The 18,498-nt window shown below is 41.2% G+C and overlaps 1 protein-coding gene across 5 annotated transcripts in view; it reads left to right on the top strand.

Annotated features, from left to right (window-relative positions):
• Positions 1 to 2,043: 2,043 nt before the first annotated feature.
• The window catches only part of CLSTN1 (calsyntenin 1), a 41,366-nt gene continuing 24,911 nt past the window's right edge, over positions 2,044 to 18,498 (top strand). The window contains exons 1-2 of one of the 5 annotated variants that reach the window (XM_068916085.1): positions 2,044 to 2,244; positions 12,224 to 12,346. In XM_068916085.1, the coding sequence (XP_068772186.1) occupies positions 2,142 to 2,244; positions 12,224 to 12,346 (226 nt within the window). In that variant the 5' untranslated portion in view covers positions 2,044 to 2,141. Of the gene's footprint in view, positions 2,245 to 9,852; positions 9,932 to 12,223; positions 12,347 to 18,498 lie in introns of those variants that run through there. The other 4 variants (XM_068916083.1, XM_068916082.1, XM_068916081.1 and 1 more) reach the window with 4 other exon arrangements.

Raw genomic sequence — 18,498 nt, 5'->3', positions numbered from 1 at the left:
AGGATCAGAATTTCAGAGTCTGATGTCTCCTCCACAGGTGGAGCGCCTATACTCTCTGTGTCCTCAGCCACTGGCCTGCTAGTTCAGTCCGCTTACTCATCTAACTGAACGAAATCATCTAACTGAACTCAAAATATATGCTAAAGAATTACTGGCTTTATTGATTCAGTGCCTTAGTCACAACTGACTCAGAGGAATGTTGCTCAGAGAGGTAACAGCAATCAAAGCCTTCTCCTTCCTTGGAAATCTCCCAGTTCCATCATGACCAATTCAGCTGATTCATTAATCTGAGCTGATAGTGTCATTGTGCAATAAATAAGGTTTACCTGGAAAGAACGTTTAATTTATTTAAAATGTCTCCCCTTCCTAGTTCTGCAGAATCAAAATCATTTAGATGAGTCCTCCTGGTAACACTGAAGTCCCCTACTTTCTGTGGTCATGGCAGTCTTCTTTCCCCCGCTATGGCGCATGATATAGCTCAAGTAGACTGCAGAGCAAATTCTGCTCTTTGAACACTGTTTTCCTGCCTTACTTAATAAGCCGAGGTGGTTCTCCAATTTAAATGTACAAAATACATTACTTTGCAGAAAGTACTTTAATGTGTGTGTGTATATGTGCCTGCTGGCCACTGACTAGCGAGCCCTTTTCAGGTACTTTTGCATTGACCTCCAAGCCTAGTACATAGTTATATTGCCTATCCAAATGCAGTATTTGGGCAAATAGGTTTGTGTTTTATCATGCATTGATCAATGGACAACCATCCTTTAACTGATGATCTTTTGCCTTGCAAGTCTTCACTCACGGGGTGGTTCTTGCTCAACGGTTCTTACTCGTGCATGAAGTCAGTAAGACTAGTCTGAGAGTCCTAGCGAGCTGGACAGCTCTTCTGCTCTCCAGACAAAAGCAAAATACGTAATGTAGCGTGCTGTCAGCTGAAGCTGCGTTGGCAGAACGCAAAGGCTCGGCTCTCTGGCAACAGATGGGCTAGAGGCTTCTTCTGACATGATCTGCCATCCAGCATATGTTAGACAGGCTGAGAAATCAAAGGGTTTTAGACTTGAGGCTTTACCTTTAAAAAAAAAAAAAAAAAGGAAGATGTCTTAGCTGTATTAAAGCAGGTGGCCTGCAGCGCCCAGGCCGTGAAATAAATAAATACGGAGGCAGCTGGTGGCTCGGTTCAGGGACCGCTACCTGGCACAGGATAGTAACTGGCGCACCGCTGCGCCATGTGTTGGAGCGTGATGCGTTTCTCTCCGGCTCCTGTTCCTGCTCTGCACGCCCCGTAGCAAAGCTTTTAAGAGGTAGCAAGTAAAGGCCATGGGTTTTCCGGGCGGAAAAAACTCTTTGGGGAGCGGAACAGATTGCTCTGCGTCTCGAATTATGAAAGTGGGTTGCGTTGGAGTTGTCCGAGCTCTCCTGAAGCCCTTGCCATCTTTGACCGAGGAGCAACTAGCTTTCCTGCCTCCGGGAGGAGCAGAGGGAGAAAGGGCGCTCGCAGGCAGGCGCAGGAGTTCCCCAAAGGGCCCTTATCCTGCTCCAAGAGAGTCCCCCCGCAAAAGACCCTTTACAAGGGTTTTATGGAGGTTTTAACGGGGATCTAGGGCTGCAGGCGCCTTCAGGGGCGTCCCCGCAGCAGCCCCCTGCGCAGGGGCGGCAGCAGGACCCCCCCCCCCCTTCCCGGCCGGTTGGGCCGGCGGCGGCGAAGCAAATCTCGGCCCGGATTTAATGGGTTTAATCCCCTGCGGGGCGGGCGGCACCCCCCTTCCCCCCCCCCGCGCAGTGGTTTCGCCCACCGCGCCGAGCCGCTCGGCTCCCCCGCAGGGCGCCGCCCCCCGCCCCTTGGTTCCTTCCCTCCTCCGCCTAGTAACGGTAGCAGCGCGGGGGGGGGGGGCGCCGCGCGCCGCCGCCATCTTAGGTGCCGCTGGCGCCGCGGGGCGGGCGGGAGGCGGAGAGAAACGGCGAGCGGAGCGGCGCGGCGCGGCGCGGCGCTTCCCCTCCCTCCGCCTCCGCCTCCTGCTCGGAGCCGAGCCGCGCCGCGCCGACCCGAGCCCCGCGCGCGGCGCAGAGCGGAGCCCGGACCAGCGGGGGCGCCGCAGCCGCCCCGCCAGCCGGGGCTCGGCGCTGCCCTGCACCGCGCTGCCATGCCGCCGCCGCGTCGCCCGGCGATGCCGCGCTCGCCGCCGGCCCCCGCCGCCCGCCTGCTGCTCGCCGCGCTGCTCTGCGCGGGGGCCGGGGCTGCTCGAGGTACGCGCGGGGTGGGGGGGGGAGCCGCGTCCTTTTGGGGGGGGGCGCCCCGCCGCGGCCGTTGCACCTGCGGCGATGGCGGCCGCTGCCCCCCCCCCCCCCCCCCGGCGCTCACCTGCGCCGCTTCCCCGCGCCGAGGCCCGGCGGCCCCGCGGCGGCGGCGGAGGCGCGTTACATAACGGCCCCCGCGGGAGCCTGGCGCCGCGGCCGCGGGCAGCCGCCCGCACTTGTTGCGGGGGGGGGGCGGACGCGCAGCCCGCCCTGTCCTAGACTGTCGGCCCGCCGCAAAGCCGCCTTCTGCGGGCGATCTGGGTGCGCTGCTGACACCCGTGACGGGGTTGTGGCTGGGCAGGGAGCTTTGATGGCCAGCCGAATTGGGGGGGGGGGGGTAAAGCACCTCGCAGGGCCCGTGGGGGAGCCTGACCTTCAGGCTTACATAAGGAATACTCGTTGGGTGGCTAACGATAGCGCCTAGCAGCGCTAAACCTGAAGCGATCCAGTGTCTTTAAATACCGGCCTTGTGGCTATTGATTGATCTGGCTGAGTAAAAGCATACGCATTGCAGGTCTCCTCCTGAGCAGGTTTCAGGAGAGGCTTGTCCCCGCTTCCTTACCTGAAGGTTACCCCTCGAATTGGGAATGCCTTTTCTGCGAGGTTTAGTTGGTCGCACGACGGGATTTGTGATCTTGTGTCTAATCTGAAGGTAGATTAGAACTGTCACTTTAAAATGGCTTGCAAATACAGCAAAATTCTTGCTCTTAGGAAAAAAAAAAAACATTTCATTGTGTTAAAGACGTATTTTGCTGCATTTTCCTTTCGTAGGATTATGAAACTGCTGCTATAATCAAGAAGTCTGCTAAACTGTTAGATGCTGTCCATAATTTACCCATACAAGATCTTTTTAAGTACAATTTTTTCATTAGTGTTCTTGGAACCAAAATTTGTAATTTAATGCTTACCAGAGCAGTACAGAAACAGAAGCTCATTGAATTGACAGGCTTTTCTTTTATTTGAAATTATGAATAGAACAGAGATCAAAAAAGATTTTTTCTTGAAGAAAGCTGATATGTCCCTGGAAGCGAATGGCAAGTTTACATAGCATTATACCAGACAGGTCTGTTGATCAGCTCTTTCGTCTGCAATTTGTTAGAAGCTGTACTTGTTTTCAGACTAATATACAGAGCTGCCGGCTGGAAGTCCTGTTCTGTTAAACTTCATTACATGTAACTGAGTTACAGTGTGAGGTTTGGCTTGGCTTGGCACGTGCAGTTAACTTAGTCCTCAGGATGTTTTGGCTACTGTGGGGTAGGCCTGTTTGTAACGTTACATGAAGATGCATTTTATATCCAAGTAGATGATGGAGATCACCTTGACTAAGGAAAGCTGCTAGAGCTACTCGCTTTCATTTGCCTGTTGTTACGAGAGAAGTCTTTCTGTTATTTGGAAGTCTTTATGGTAAATTTTCTGTTTTGTGTTGTATTGTCTATTCCGTTTCTTTCAGGTAAAGCTTTTTTTTATTATTTATTTTTCATCTATGGCTTTAAAAATCCTTGTTACTAAGGTCACTAAGATGCGTTTTAAGTAGCGAAAACTTCATTGTGCTTTGTTCAGTAGTGTGCAGAAATGGCCTAGAAAGACTAGACCAGAAGGGTCAGTTGCTCTCTCCAGTCCGGAGTATTTGCACGGTTAGAACAGGGGAGTGCAAAGTGGTTTCTTTTGTGGTGAAGGAAAGCAATGGAAATAACTTTTGGAGGGTGTGATCTTACAGAAATATTAGGTGAGATCTAGCTGATTTACCACTGTCTCGTACCCCTCGTATCTTCTCTGTAGTTATTTTGAGGGGGGCAAAGAGTGGTTTGAGGTTCTGAAGAAGTATATTCCTTTCCAGTTGAACTGATGCAAAAATCTTAGTTTAATTATACTTGTCATGTATTTGGTCAGGTTGAACAAAACGTTTCTAATCGTGTTTGACACGTCACAGTGGAAAAGCAGTAGTTAGCAGGGTACTGAAAGAGGGTTTGTCAGAGTGAAGTAATTGGGTGTTTATCAGCAGAGCTGAATGAGAGGTCCAATGGAGTGACTTTTCAGATGGAAGGGCAGTTTATATAATGGCTGATTCTTCCATGGTTACTGACTAGCTAGAGCATGACACTTTTTTTTGCCCTGGACCATTTCTGCCTTATTGTCATTTAGGTAGAATACAGATCAAAGCAGTAGTATCTTGAGGAAGCTTTGCTGATCTGTGATAATTTCAGGAAGTTCTCTGGTGGTATGAACGTCTCAAATCCAAACCACAAACCACTTTCTCACTACCACTGTTTTATTGCAGATGTTTATTTGAGACGGTGAGAGCCTTTGTAGTATGGGCCCGGTAGTTAGGTTTCTATTTCTTATTTAGAGGGAAGGAAGTATAAGATTATTCTAAAGCATTACAATTTTGTCCTGTTCTATTTTTTTTTTTTTCCTAAGGATTTTTGAGGGTAAGAGACCGCTGAAAAGAGAAGAGACACAAGTAACTGAGCGGAAAGCTTTAAATGTCATTTTCCTTGCCAGACCTTTCTATAATGCATAATGCTTAGGAGAGCATAGTATTGAGTCATCTGTTCAGATCAAATAACTAGTGAACAACATTAGTCTATTTTCCTATCCATTTGTAGGTGAAAAGACACAGTGCTATGGAAATTGAAATGGAGGAGAGGTGATATTCTGAGCAAGCATAGTTTACTTCGTGTGTTTGCAACATCATCGTGCCAGGTGTCTTCTCCCGTATTGTTAGACCGCAAGTTGTGCTGTCTTTGCCAAGTAATCAGGGAAATGTATCTATAGAAACTTTTTTTTTCCTAGACTCCTAAATATATCTTTGCTCTGAGGGCTTTATGTTTTTGCAGATTTGACTCATCAGTTTCAGATCTTTGGAAGGAATTTTTAAGAAGAATGGAAAGAGAAGCTAGGCAGATTTCCCATGAAAATTGGAAGGCTTGAAGTTAAACCCCGAACAAGTCACAGGACAGCCTAATGAGAGCATCTTATCTCAAGAGGTTTAAGTGGGAATTCTGAGTATTCTGGGTAAAGCAGCACTTTCTGCTATGGAAATCTAAATATCTGATAGTTTACTGGTTTATAGCTATGAAACTATTCTGCCGGGGTTGGGGGGGGAACGGTGCATAGTCGTTGACTTTCTGAACAAAAGCACTTTCTATGATCTTTGTGAGCCTTATCTCGCATGTGTGCAGTTATTTCTTCTATTTACTTGTGTTCAGTGAAATCACGATGAAATTTCATTGACGATATTGAGGGGCATCTGTCTTGTGGCATTATCATTATTGTTAAAGATGGAAACGTTTCCTCAAAACATGGAAGAATTTAGTAAGTTGGAAGCCTCGGTCTTGTTTAAATCTTGTTTTTCGTCTCTTTTAGTCAATTCATTACTGATTCTTGATTCACACTGGCTTCAGTAGGATCTAAACTTCCTTAGGAGCCTTTAAGAAAGGCTTATTAGAGACCTTAGTGCCTTTGAAGAACTGTCTGTCTGTCCTTTGTTTATTGTATTAGGTCTCCTCTCACCTGCTTTATGTTTGGGTTGAAAACAAGTTATTGCTGCTCCTCCCAATTGGTTTCCCCATTTTTAAGTGGAAAGAGTCAACAAGTAGAAAGCTAGAAGTGCTGTTTGTACTGAGATGGTGCTTGCTGTATTTGTAAATAAGATTCTGCCTTCGAATGAAGTTTATAGATAGGACAACTGTTTGAAATGAAGTGATTTCCCCTCCTGCACTATAGCTAGCAGCACTTAAGAGAACGTTAGTTATGTGAATGTTTATAGTTAGAGGCCTGTGTTTTATGTTGTAACGTTTCAATTTCGTTTAAAACATTTTGAATTTCACTTTAAAACTCGTGGCTTTGTTGCCTCAAATGTTATGGGGTTGACTGCCTTGTTATGGGGTATTGTTTTGTTTTGTTTTGTTTTCCCTGTCAGACTTTTATCCAAATTAAAGTTTGGTCAGAATATCCTCAGTCAAAGATCTTTGGAGCTCTGGACATTTCTTCTGTTGAAGCTGTGGATTATAAAACATTGCAACTACTTTCTAATCAGTCATTTGGACGAACTGTAGCTTCAGGGTTACAGGAAAGCTTTTGTGTCTTTGTGCTGGTAAAATGAAACTTAAGCAACTGGTACGGTGTGGAGCAGGAAACTCACTGCAAGTGGTGATAAAACAGATTTTTCCCTAGGAAGAATATGGTTTAATGAAGACAAAACTTGTTGAATTTCTGCAGCTGTTAGTTTGAATATAACGTTTGGAGGATTAGCGTTAACTATATGTGCTCAAGCTATAAGCTCTGATGACTTAATTTATAAACATTACCTTGAGCTCACTATGTATGACAGTTGAGTTTTCAGAGCACAAATTACAAGTGCTCCTTAACTGTAGTAGAGCTTCCAAGATAGAGATCTGAATTTGTGGGATGAATTTCAGTCACCCTCCCTGCTTTTTTCCTTCATCTAAGAATCTTAGAGGTCAATGTTAATAGATGCCCGTTCCCTTACCTAATCCCCTCTCTTAGTGCAGATTCATCCCCCCTTTACCTTGCTGTCGTCTACAGTTTTCATGTCCCAGTAATGGAAATTGTAGTTTGTCTTAAGTAGCATGCTATTGATAAGTAAAGTTAAACGCTACCACGAAACTCAGCATCTGAGGAGAGCTTGCATTCGGTTTTTTCCCATTGCTTGTACCTGACTACAATACAATAATTTTTAGTAAAATTTTAGATGCGAGAAGACCTCTGAAAGTTATCTTTGCATTGTCACTGATGTGAGATATTTCACGCTGTTTATATGCAAAGTTAATCTTCACCCTCTTCTAATAGAGAATAGAGGCACAGCTCTGAGTTGCAGGCTGGTGACTCTAGGTCAGGAACAAAACATACGTTATAATCAAACCATGCTACACCCTTTTTTACTAAACTTTGCTTTCAGGGTGGAGAAGGCATGTTTTATTGTACAGATACTTTACGCCTCGGCTGAGCTATATTTTTCTGCTATCTTCTTTGTGGCTTCATGAACTTTTTTCTTGTACTGATATTGCTTGAAATTTCATCAGAATAGTGAATATTTGTGAATATTTAAGGTAAGACCTGTTTTAGAATCCTTACCTTGCCACAGAAAAGCATGCTTGTGTCCCCTCATCGAGAGGAAGACAATAGACAGAAGATGCACAATAATCAAAATTTGTGCCTGACCTTCAGGGCGCATGAGTCAAGGACTGGTTACACAGTTCACTGAGTTCAATTCTTTTGAATTGACAGCATATATCATTCTCTTCTTACGAGATCTCTGCTTTTTTCGTGAGGTCTCAAAGGTAGGTTAAAAAAAAAATCTTATGTTTGTCTGTTGTCACTAGATTGAGTAACTAGCTAGCAAACTCTCAAATACTTGGTACTGAGTTCATTCACAATGTTTTACCCGTTAATTCTTCAAAATTTTTTTGACATACATCTTAATCTAGTTCTAAAGATACGTAGCATGGCTAAACTGTCTATTACATACTAATAATACTAATATAAACGCGGTGTATTAGAAGTAGTACTATATAATAATGCAGTAATAGCAGCAGTAAGACGTACAGTAATCCAGAAGAAAAAATGTTTTCAGCTACAGTCCTGTCTAGTTGAGGTGTGTTTAAATCTCCAGTTACGCGAGTGCTACGTCCCATTTAAATCAAATGAACTTCTGAGGAGTTGGAAGAAGATAACTGAAGTCCTCAGAAGGGACTTTGAAAGTACATTTAACTTTGAGTGTATTCACATTCAAATACTAGAACTGAGTTCATTCTCATTATCTTAAGATTGTGGCTTCTGAATAAGGTTTCCAAACTACCCTTAAGCCCCACTGCCCTGCCTACGTACTCGTTTACGTTCATTAGTTCTTTTAAATAGCAGGACAAAGTTGTTGGTAGTTGATCTGACGGATTGCATTCTACAGCATCCGCCATTGCTCTTGGTGAAGCATCCTTTCTTTAAAATGCATTCCTTTTCTGCAGAATAGTCAGTAGCCGTTCTAGTTAGTATTAGTAAAAGCCGGTCTCTTCAGTCTCGTGAGAAACTGAGCATATTTACCTAGCATTAATGCTGCTTTAGAAACCTGTGGTCAAGGCACACATCATATCGGGCACCAGTTCCCCTTTCTCCTCTAATGTAGCAGCAATTACCTTTAGAATAAAGCCGGTTGGACAGGTGGCTCATGCTGACCTTGCAGATGCATGTTCACTCATTGGTTGGCAGCAGTAGAGGCTCTAGCATGAGCTTAGCAATTCAATTTGCTACCAGGAAAAAGACGTATGCTTAGCTATCTTTTTAAATTTTTGGTGGTGTAAGAACTTCCAGCTCCTTGGGTAGGTATCAGAGCTGTTTTAAGGGCCACTAGAAGCTAACGAGAAGTCAGCGTGCTGTAATGCGTCAGGGAAGCTTCCCCCACTTGTCTAGGTTAAGTGCTAGTTAGGATTTACAACAGATTCCTGCTGAGGCGCTTAGAGATGGTGTGAATATTGTATTTCAAGGAGACCAGTGTAGTTTATCCCTGTTAAATGGCAAGAGATTAACAGCTCAGGGCACTTTGTTAGTGTCAAGCTTGGAAGAGTTTGACTGTTTTGGTTTGAAATTGACAGCATGGCTTTGGGCAACTTTTCCTGCAGACCGAAGGAATTTTGCAGCACTTAAAGAGGAGAAAAACGTAAAGGGATAGTTTTCATTCGAATGTATAATGCTATTTAGTCCAGCTGAGGTCAGAATAATACTTGATTCAATTCCACAGTTGGTGTAAGGTACGCCTGTTCAGTAACGTGTTACTTGTAACCTGCGCCTAATGTTTCACATGATGACTTGAAAATTTCTGACGATACACAATCATGCTGGAGTCAGTAGATTACCAATATGGATAACTGGCCTTTCCTGGGTATTCTGCGATAGGTTTCGTGAATGTTTTAAAATCCAGTGATGTTTAGCCTTCATAAACGCAAAGGGATTTAAGCTTTATGTTTTAAAATCTAGTGATGTTTTAGCCTCCCTAAACACAAAGGGATTTAAGCTTTATGGTTTTTAAGGTATAGCACTGTAAAATGCCAATGACTTTGCTTTTAACTTTGTCTCTTTTTTGAAGGTTCACTGGACTTTGCAGATGCTAATCATACTCATCATAATTGTGTTCATATGTGGTGATGGTACTTCAAGCTTCTATGGAACTCCCTATGCTACAGTAATGGGATTTACCATGGGTTGCTAAATTAGGGGAAAATTTCTCAACGCTTAAAAAAAATTATCATCTACGTTCAGAAGCATTAGAAAGGAGATGCAAAGAAATCTGTTTTACTACTTTATACTAGGTCCTTGCAAAGAATAAGATGAGCAGATGGAAGGTCTAGGCTATGTTTAATAAGGTGTAACTGTCATAGATAGGCCAACAGGAGAATGCACAACTGCCTTCTCCTTATGCTTTTAACTGCTATAGTTGAATTAATGAAACACTTCTCTTTAGATTTGCGTTAGAAGAAACGTTTCAATTAGAGATGCACGCTTTGGCAGTGATTGGTGTCTTCTCTCTGAGGGAGGAATGATGTGTTAGTCCCTTTGAACATGATGAAGTTTGTTTTGAAACACCAAGTTCCTTGGAGAGTATTGCAGCAGCGTACTTCTTTGGGTAAATAGAACAACATGGTTGACGTTTAACTGGCTATTTGTTATGCTGAATATTGGAAATATGCCCATCTGAGTGTATTGAGGCAATAAAGATAGTATTGCCATATTGAGTAAAACCACATAGCAGTAATTAAACACTTCTTGCATTCAAATAGTTCATTGCAAGTTCTCTCTTGCTGCATTTTTATGTATGAAGATGTAATATTCTGTTTATCAGTTTGTTGCTGCTAGCCAGCAGAAGATTGCAGATGAAAGCATATTGGGAGTGTTATGGTTTCCTATATGAGTTCTCTACCTCTAGGCTTAATCATTTGTTGAAGCGTCCTTTTATCACTGGTTTTTGAATTCCCATGTGTAAGGATATGACAGGCATCTTGAATCCGTTTTAGTTTGTGGGAGATACAGGATTGAAAAGTTTAGGCTAGTCTTCCATCTCTGCTTATTTTGACGGTGATCTGCTCGTGTAATTCTTTAGCTGGGTGAAAGCGCGGGACTCAACTGTGTAGTAGTGTATTAGTATATGTTTTGTGGTGATTACAGAGGTGTTTATTCTGGAAGTTATAAGTACTTGATCTCATGAAGACACGAATCCGAATGGTGTCAGCTCTTGTACGTTGTTTGTTGTATTTGTTGTAACTTCTGGCAAAGCTTTTCTTATACTTGACTGTACAACATTTTCTGAAGATGACTTTTTTTTTTTGTATAGTACTCAGCAGTTTTCAGGCCCTCAAAATGAATGCTTTCCATTGATTCTAAACAGCTGGATACATACAACCTTCCAGAATTAGATATAGGAACGTAGTATGTATTTAAGAAGCAAGAATACGTGGTAGCCTAAGAGGTATTATAAAGTGACAGCTGTATGTGTTACCCGTGTAGAACCTCAACTAGGCTAGACAAAGGGGAAAAAAAAGCGTTGAACTATCAAGAAGGATTGGCTGTTATACCAATGCACTGGTTCTGTGGACTACAAGCTGTATTTATCTTTAGAGAGCATCACACAGAGATAATTAATAATCTAGGCATCTCTCGCATTGAATTGTCAGGTAATACATGATAACCTAGTAGAGAACATACGGTTTTTGTCTTATATCTTTCACGATGTACTCGAAAGAGCTATTTTTGCAAGCTGAGCATGAAAGCTATTGGGCCTCTTTGTAGCAGAGGAAGACTGGTCATCTTAGGCATGTTCGGCATGTTAGTTTACAGATTCTTGCATGCAGAGTTGAGGAATGTTTTTATAGCTAAAGTTTAGTGGTGTTTCCTGTCTCCTAAAAGCAACTGCTAAACAAGTGAGATTAAAATGAGTCGGTATTTTTACTCAGTTTACTAGGCATTCTGTTAATTGGCTGAGAAGACTTGGGATTTTGGTCCCTTCTTCCAGGAGTGCTTAAAGCGCGCATTAGAGATATGTTGAATTAAAAAAAATAGAAGTGTAAGTCCTCCAAAAACAGAAGCACCTAGAACACTTGCTTTGCATCTCTGCAGTTGGGGTGCTCAGCCGCTGAACTAGGGTCTTGTCCTTTTCTGTTGTCTCTTCTTTCTGGCGTTGTACATGGTACCACAGCTTCAGCAGAATTCCTGGAGTCCTGCTTTACCTCGGACGCTCTATAAATGGCTGGTAAAGCTGACATGGAGGGTTATACATCCTATGCTGGCACTCGCTATTTGCTTCCTAGGAAGTATCCTTAGGCCTGGTGTAGAAATCAGTCAACGATTTTCTCCATTTGTTCTCTTTAGGTAGTAATAATATAAAGCATGCTGAAAAACTCTGGAAACCGGAACAAGTCTTCACTGTTAGTACCTGTTCTCTGAAGAGTAGTCCACCAACTGGATCCCAAGTTTTCTGAGTTGCAGAGAGGCCATAGTTTAGACAGACCCTGCAAACCCTGGGGTTTTCTGTGGGCTGTTTTTTTTTTTTTTTTTTGTTTGGCGCCAAATATAGTTACTCTTTAGTGTCATGTTTGGCACTGATGGCAGTGGCTCCCCATTACTGTTACAAGGTTTTGAATTGCCCTTCAGAGGCATTTTAACTTCCAGGGTAGTTAAAAGAGGTTTCTAACTTAGATTCTGTGAGTAACTTTAGGAAAGCTGAAAGAAGCGCTGATCTCTTCTGCATAGCTAACGTATTTAGCTAGGATTTTATCTCAGATTTTTGAATTTAGTGAAATGCTGACTCAAATTTAGAAAAATGAAAGAGGAAAACATTGAATTGAATATTTCCAAGTGTCCAATTAAAAAGTCATCGGTTTCAGATTTGTTTTCTTAAATTGGTATTTTGTTTTCCTTTTAGTTAACAAACATAAGCCGTGGATTGAAACAACGTATCATGGCATAGTTACAGAAAATGACAACACAGTACTCTTGGACCCCCCTTTAATAGCCCTGGACAAAGATGCACCTCTGCGTTTTGCAGGTAAGGAATTCATGTGCATTTTTTTCTTTTTTTTAAGAAGAGGAAAAGCTTTCTTCGTGGCAAATGTTGTATATTACTTAGTGTATTTTCCCTAACCGTAGCTTTATGTTTCTTAGCTTCTCCCCCATAAGAAATGTTTGTGTATGTATCGGAGTTTAATTTGATATTTACAAGTGTAAATATCTAGCTGTACCAAATATTCAAACCAGAGAGTACTGTATATTGCAGTGTTTCATTTCATATGTATGTATTGCAGTTACATTTCATGTATCTATATTAATTTTTCTGATCTTTTTTGTATAGTATATAACTTTTTTCTAAGTCCTCTGGATTCTGCATTTCACGTTCTACATCCTGTCTAGGAGTTCTGAAGTAATTAGGTTTTTTTTTATTCTGATGAGAGTTTTCAGTTTTCTTAGTGTTTTAGGTTTGTATCTTTTTCTTAATAGATTGAGAAAACGTAGTTGAAACAGTCATTAGTAGAATTAAGATTGCATTTCTTCCGTGCAGTATTTGGGCTGAGAATTTCTGTAGAAATCCAGACTTCCTGTGATAATTTTGCATAACAGTTTGGCATATTTTTAGAAATGAACAGACTCCTCTCCTGCAAGATGCGCTATTGGCTTGTAGTTTAGTCTGTATTGGAGAATAGAGGGAGCCGAAGAGAACACGTTATTTTCAGTACTTTTTTTCTGTGATAAATATGAGAGTTGAGCATTATTTCCTAATACAATATATTTTGAAGATCCAGCTCTGAGATAGTTCTAGAAATCTGCTCTCCACTTAATTTTGTGTAGAATTGTTTGGGTAGGGTGGGCCCTTTTTTTAAATGTCAGCTAAGAATTCTCTGAAGTTCCTGAATCTAGGAGGAGGGTGAACGTTGCCTAAGTAGGCATGATCTGGTCTCGCTGGTGTGCAGAATATTCCCAGATAATGGAGCTTTTCACTTGGTGTACTAGCATAATGCTTACTGATGATGACATGTAAAGGTAAGATGACTTTTTGTAATAGTCTTTTAAGTCTTTTAACTTAGCGGAGTACAATCGAGGCTTTTTCTTCTAGCGTGTTGTTCAGCTGAATGAAGAGAGCATCTCTGAGCTAAAAGATTTGCAGCCTAAATAGATAAGATGGAGGAAATTAGATAGAAAGGAATTATATTCCACTAATTTTAGGTTGGAGAGCTAAAGCACAGACATTGCATCATTTGTTTGGGAGGCTGTAATGAATTCAGGTCTCCTAGCTCCTGTGTACCTTAGTATCTTAGCTCTGGGACCGTCTTAGAGCCTTTTTATTCTCTAACAAAGAGCATAGAGAATGATGCACAAGCCATTTACAAAACGTAGGCTAATTTCACTTTGACGAAGGACTGACAGCTGACAGTTTTGGTAATTCTCTTACAAACGTCTGCAATAGTCTGTTTCTGGAAACTACTGTTTAAGAATACTGTACTCATTAAATGGGTTCAGTATTATGGAAAATATTTCTTTGGTTTGGCAAGATATTAGAGAACTGTGTTTGAAAAATACCATGTGGCATCTCCAGGTATTTTAGTTGTAGTGGTTTACACAAGCTTGAATTGGATTATTTGCAGAAGCTTATTCGGTCAAGTAAAATTTTAGAAAATGAATAAATCTGGTAAGATACCTAGAGGATGAGACTGTATGTGTTTTTGGGAATTTACCTTAATAAGTCTCTCCAAGGAGGAAGTGATGGGAAAAGAGAGTTTTCTTGAGTGTTGGCTATCATGAACCTTAAAGAAAGTACCTGCAGAATCTCCTCAAATAGCGTGTCACATTTTCAGAGGAAAGTTCGATATCGAAGTGTCCCATGATTTTAAATGAGACAGCTTTTCCGTTGTGTTGGACCAAATTCTATAAACCTACTTTCATTTGATGAACGTTTTTACCAAATGTGAACTGGTTCTATAAAAAGGTTGAATAAACATTACGTGTTTTGGCTCTTAAGCAGCTGCAGAGTAACAGTGGATTAAAAATAGTTGTCATCTTAAGTTCTGAATATAGGATGCTGACGTTGTACTGAAATTTTTCTCTAAATATAAGACTATTGGATCTGCATTGTGTAAGTTGTGAACGATGAATGTATTATGAGAATCTATGAAAGTATTTGTCTTCCGTTAAATGGAACAGTACTTGAATCTGTCTTGGAGGATACCAAGTGTGGGAGTGGTGTTGAATCAGCATTAGCAACTTATTCTAGTTGGTGGTACTGTAGTCATGTCCTCGAACAGAGACTAGCATTGTTATTGTCCAGCAGCGTCTATGTGGGTGTTGAAGTGTGAGAAGCCCGTTAGGTTAGCAACAAAATGTTTTCACAGCAAAGCAAAGAGCTTTCAGGCTTAAATGGCTGTTTCAGCCTTAAGTGGTACATTTATATATTTATTATGAATCAAATTTATTCTTGCTTCAAAAGGTTGATGTTTTAATTAACTGTGCCCCCTAGCTGAGGGCTGAGCGCTTCTGAAATGTCTGCAGTTTTTAAGTGAAACCTTTTTCTTTGTTTCACTTTTTAAGCATCTTGCAACAAGTTCGTTTAACTGTGTTGTGATATTTGAACCCTGGGGCAGGGAAAGGTAGTATTTTATTGCTTTTGGGTAGGATCCTAAAATTTTCATGCTTTGAAACAAATTTGGGTGTGCAAAAATAAGTAGGGTTAAACAGACCTCTGCTTCTAAGATAAATTGCATGCTTTTACGTCTGAAACAATGCGCTTCTAAGGCCGGAGTTTGAGTCATGCCAAAAGCGCATATCTTAATCTTACTACCTGATTCATGGGCACCTCTGTGAAATTGCTCTTCTGTGTCATGATGTTTGCTATGGATCTGCTTGAGACGATGACCATTCAAGTTCTTGGGTGAAACTTTTCTGCGTTACAAATGTAATCATATTGGAATTTGATCATAAATGGTTTTACTGAAAAAATAAGAGACAAATGCATTTTCTAGTTCACATTAGGGTAATCTGTGTCTAAAATCAGTCTAATGTCTGAAGCTCTTAGTATGGATTTCCTTCCCATTTACTATGTGGGAAAGAACTGAATTTGTATTGTATTTGAAACAAAGCAGTGTTATATCTGGATGCGCTGATGTAGTTGAATGTGTATCGTTAAGACAGGATAAACAGGATTTAAATAGCAAAATGTCTGAGGAGTTTCCCTTTTGGAATTGTAATTTTTGAATGTATCTGTATTAGGGTTTAAAAAAGCCCTCCAAACACTAGAGAAAACTGCTCTTCAGCCGTGATATTTTACTTTCCCCTTATTAAGCAAGGATGCAAGAAGTATTTTTGTGGGGGTTAGGAATTTTTGAGCCTAGAACGAGAATACGCATGCAGCTTTGAAAACGATCTTGCAGATTCTCTATTCATTCTTTAAAAAACAAAAAAACCCCATCAAGCCCTCCGTTAGCCTCTCCCCGGAGGTGTGCGTAGTTCACGTGTCCCAGTGGGTGACTGCCGATGCCGTGTTTCCACGCTGTACTGCCAAGCCTTGTTTGTTCAGGGCAGGGAGCTGTGCTGACGTCCTGTCTACAGTAGGCTAGTGTGTAATGCTGCACTCAGCTGGATGATGGTTACAAAGAAATGGTATGTAGAGAAGATGAATGACGTTGTGTAATCAAACAGATATGGATGTTGATCTTGTCAAATTCAGTGAGTTATTCAGTGAACGTACAGCAAATATTGTACAGTTTGTTGGCAAACTTAAGAGTTAAATTTTGTTGCAATAGTATTTCAGCCAATTTTGCATGGAATTAATTTAAGACATGCACGAAGTGACATTTTGTTTTGTACCTATTATGCATACATATACAAATTCAAATGCACTTGTCACTAATTGTAAGCTTTAAACTTGGACCGCTTTTTGATCAGCACTCAGCTTTGCGTGGTACTAAGAAATACTTGTTTTAGAAGACATGCTAAACACATTGTACTAGCAGGCTTTCCTGGATGAGTTTCTCACAGAGACTGCTGCTTGGTCAGATTTGGGAGAATACTCTTACTCTCTTTTTGTGGAATGAAAATGCAGTGGGATAGCACAAAACCCCCAAAATACTACAACAAGTCCTCACTGTCATGTGATTGTGCTGCAGTAGAAAGGGGAAATTACTGAAACGCAGAGTGCTTGAAGGAGACAGGATTGCTATGTTTTCTGGCTAATGCAGGCTGCACAAACCTGCGTTATCTTTAAAATGAAATGTTTTTTCAACTGTTAAGTTTTGCTGAGTCAGAACGCTGTGAGGTTCTGTCCTGGTTACGTTTTATGTGACTGAACAAATCACAGTATATCAAATATAAGCTAATTTACAGATTGCGTTTGTCTCTCTTCTAGGAGTAGAAGAGGTTTATTTCAGTAATGTATCCAAACTTCAGAATGAAATGAGAAAAGGTAGTGTGCATCTATGACATAGCGTGACACCTTAGGGAGCATATTTACCACCAAATACATTGTACTGGGACTAAGTTTACTTTATGGCAATGAAAAACATCACTGGAAAGGACGTTAGAATCATATGAAAGCTTTTGTAAAGGCTTCTTTACCTCTGCTGTATAAATATGTGCATTTCGTAACTGAGATGAAAGTGAATATCATCCATGTGTGGGAATATTCATCTGTAAAATTGTTGTATCTGCCTTGAAACAGCTCTGCAACCGTGTCTCTAATATGTTTTGGAGAGAGGGGGGAGAGCTTTAATTTTTGAAATATTTCGTACTTCAGAGAATTAAATTATTCCTTTTTGCTTCTTTTCATGGCAGAGACACTGTGAGGAAGGGAGCTACTGTGGCTTAAAAAGCCAGTTTGGGAGCTGTGCGTTTGCTTATTTAGAGCAGTTTTATTATATGTAGCGTTGTAGTTTTTATGCACTATAACTTTTTCGGTCATGAGCGCTTGTCTATGTAATAGTAGAAAGACTTCTTACTAGTGTGAAATGGAAAATGTGATTGTACTGAGTCAATTGTTGTTCTGAGAAACATCTGGCAGGAACTGAGCTATAATGCATCTTAAACAGCACCTTTAATGCCTTAAGAAGCATCTGGAGACGCATGGATATTTATCAGAGAGATTATTTGTGTCTTATTCTTGGGAGCCAAGAATGCAATACCCAAGCTTCCTAGCAGCCAAGGCTGGTGTTGATGCCAGAGTTAGAGGTCATTTCGGACAATAAAGAACTGACCAGCTTTTAAACAGCCTCTCCTTCTCCCAAATAGGTCATTGCCGTGTTAATAAACTTCTCCCTCCTCCCTCCGTTGTCAGGCTTTGTGCTTCAGTGTTCTCTTCCATACATTTCTTTCTGTAATCTTAATGTTTCACGCTCAGTGCTTGACTCAATGTTAGAGATGTTGGAAGGGGGCAGGAAGGTGGGTATAAAGGAATGAGAGAGGTGCATCATTAAAAAATCTGCAGTTGAAACGTCACTTCTGGGTGTTCAGTGGTGTCAGCCAGGAATTGAAGTAGCGTAAGATTTTCATGAATGATCCTATTACTAAAACATATTAAAATCCAGGGTCATATTTTTATCCTATGTAAAAATATGCTGAAATAAATTATGCAGATGCCATAAGAGGCAGTATACTTAGTACATTAAAATAAAGAACTGATTATAAACCTAGGGATTACCTTAAGTGGCTTTCAGGGAGAACTTTGTGAGAGCTATTTCAGAAACTGGCTACTTTTAAAATGAAGGGCTGCTGTTTAATAATGGTCTGTTATAAGGTGTTTTCCCTTAAAATCTATGGTATGTGTGCTTCAATATTGAACTGGACTTTTGCCTTTTATTTTTAAGCAAAATATTTCTCCATAACTTGTAGTGCCTCATCTCTTTTTAAAGCCGCTGTAGAATGGAGACTTGAATGCCTGCATTATTGCGAGTTTATTGGAAAATGCGAGAACTGACAGGAGATCTACTGGGAGTGTTTTTAAGGGTACAGTCTGCTTTGTTACACAGCAATTCAGGTCAAAGATAATGGTAATCGAGGGAAATAATTGATATGTAAGTGATGTGTAAAAGGTGGTAGTCTGGGGTTGTTGTAATTTAATGACATTATAATTTCCAAGGGGGGTGGAAGAACATGATTGGCTGTCTTTTCACTAAAATGGAGAAAGCTTTCCAAGTGCCTAAACACAGGCATCAGCTACCG

Source organism: Struthio camelus, chromosome 21 (assembly GCF_040807025.1).
Source record: "Struthio camelus isolate bStrCam1 chromosome 21, bStrCam1.hap1, whole genome shotgun sequence".
Lineage (NCBI taxonomy): Eukaryota > Metazoa > Chordata > Aves > Struthioniformes > Struthionidae > Struthio > Struthio camelus.
This window is presented reverse-complemented; position numbering and strand designations above follow the sequence as displayed.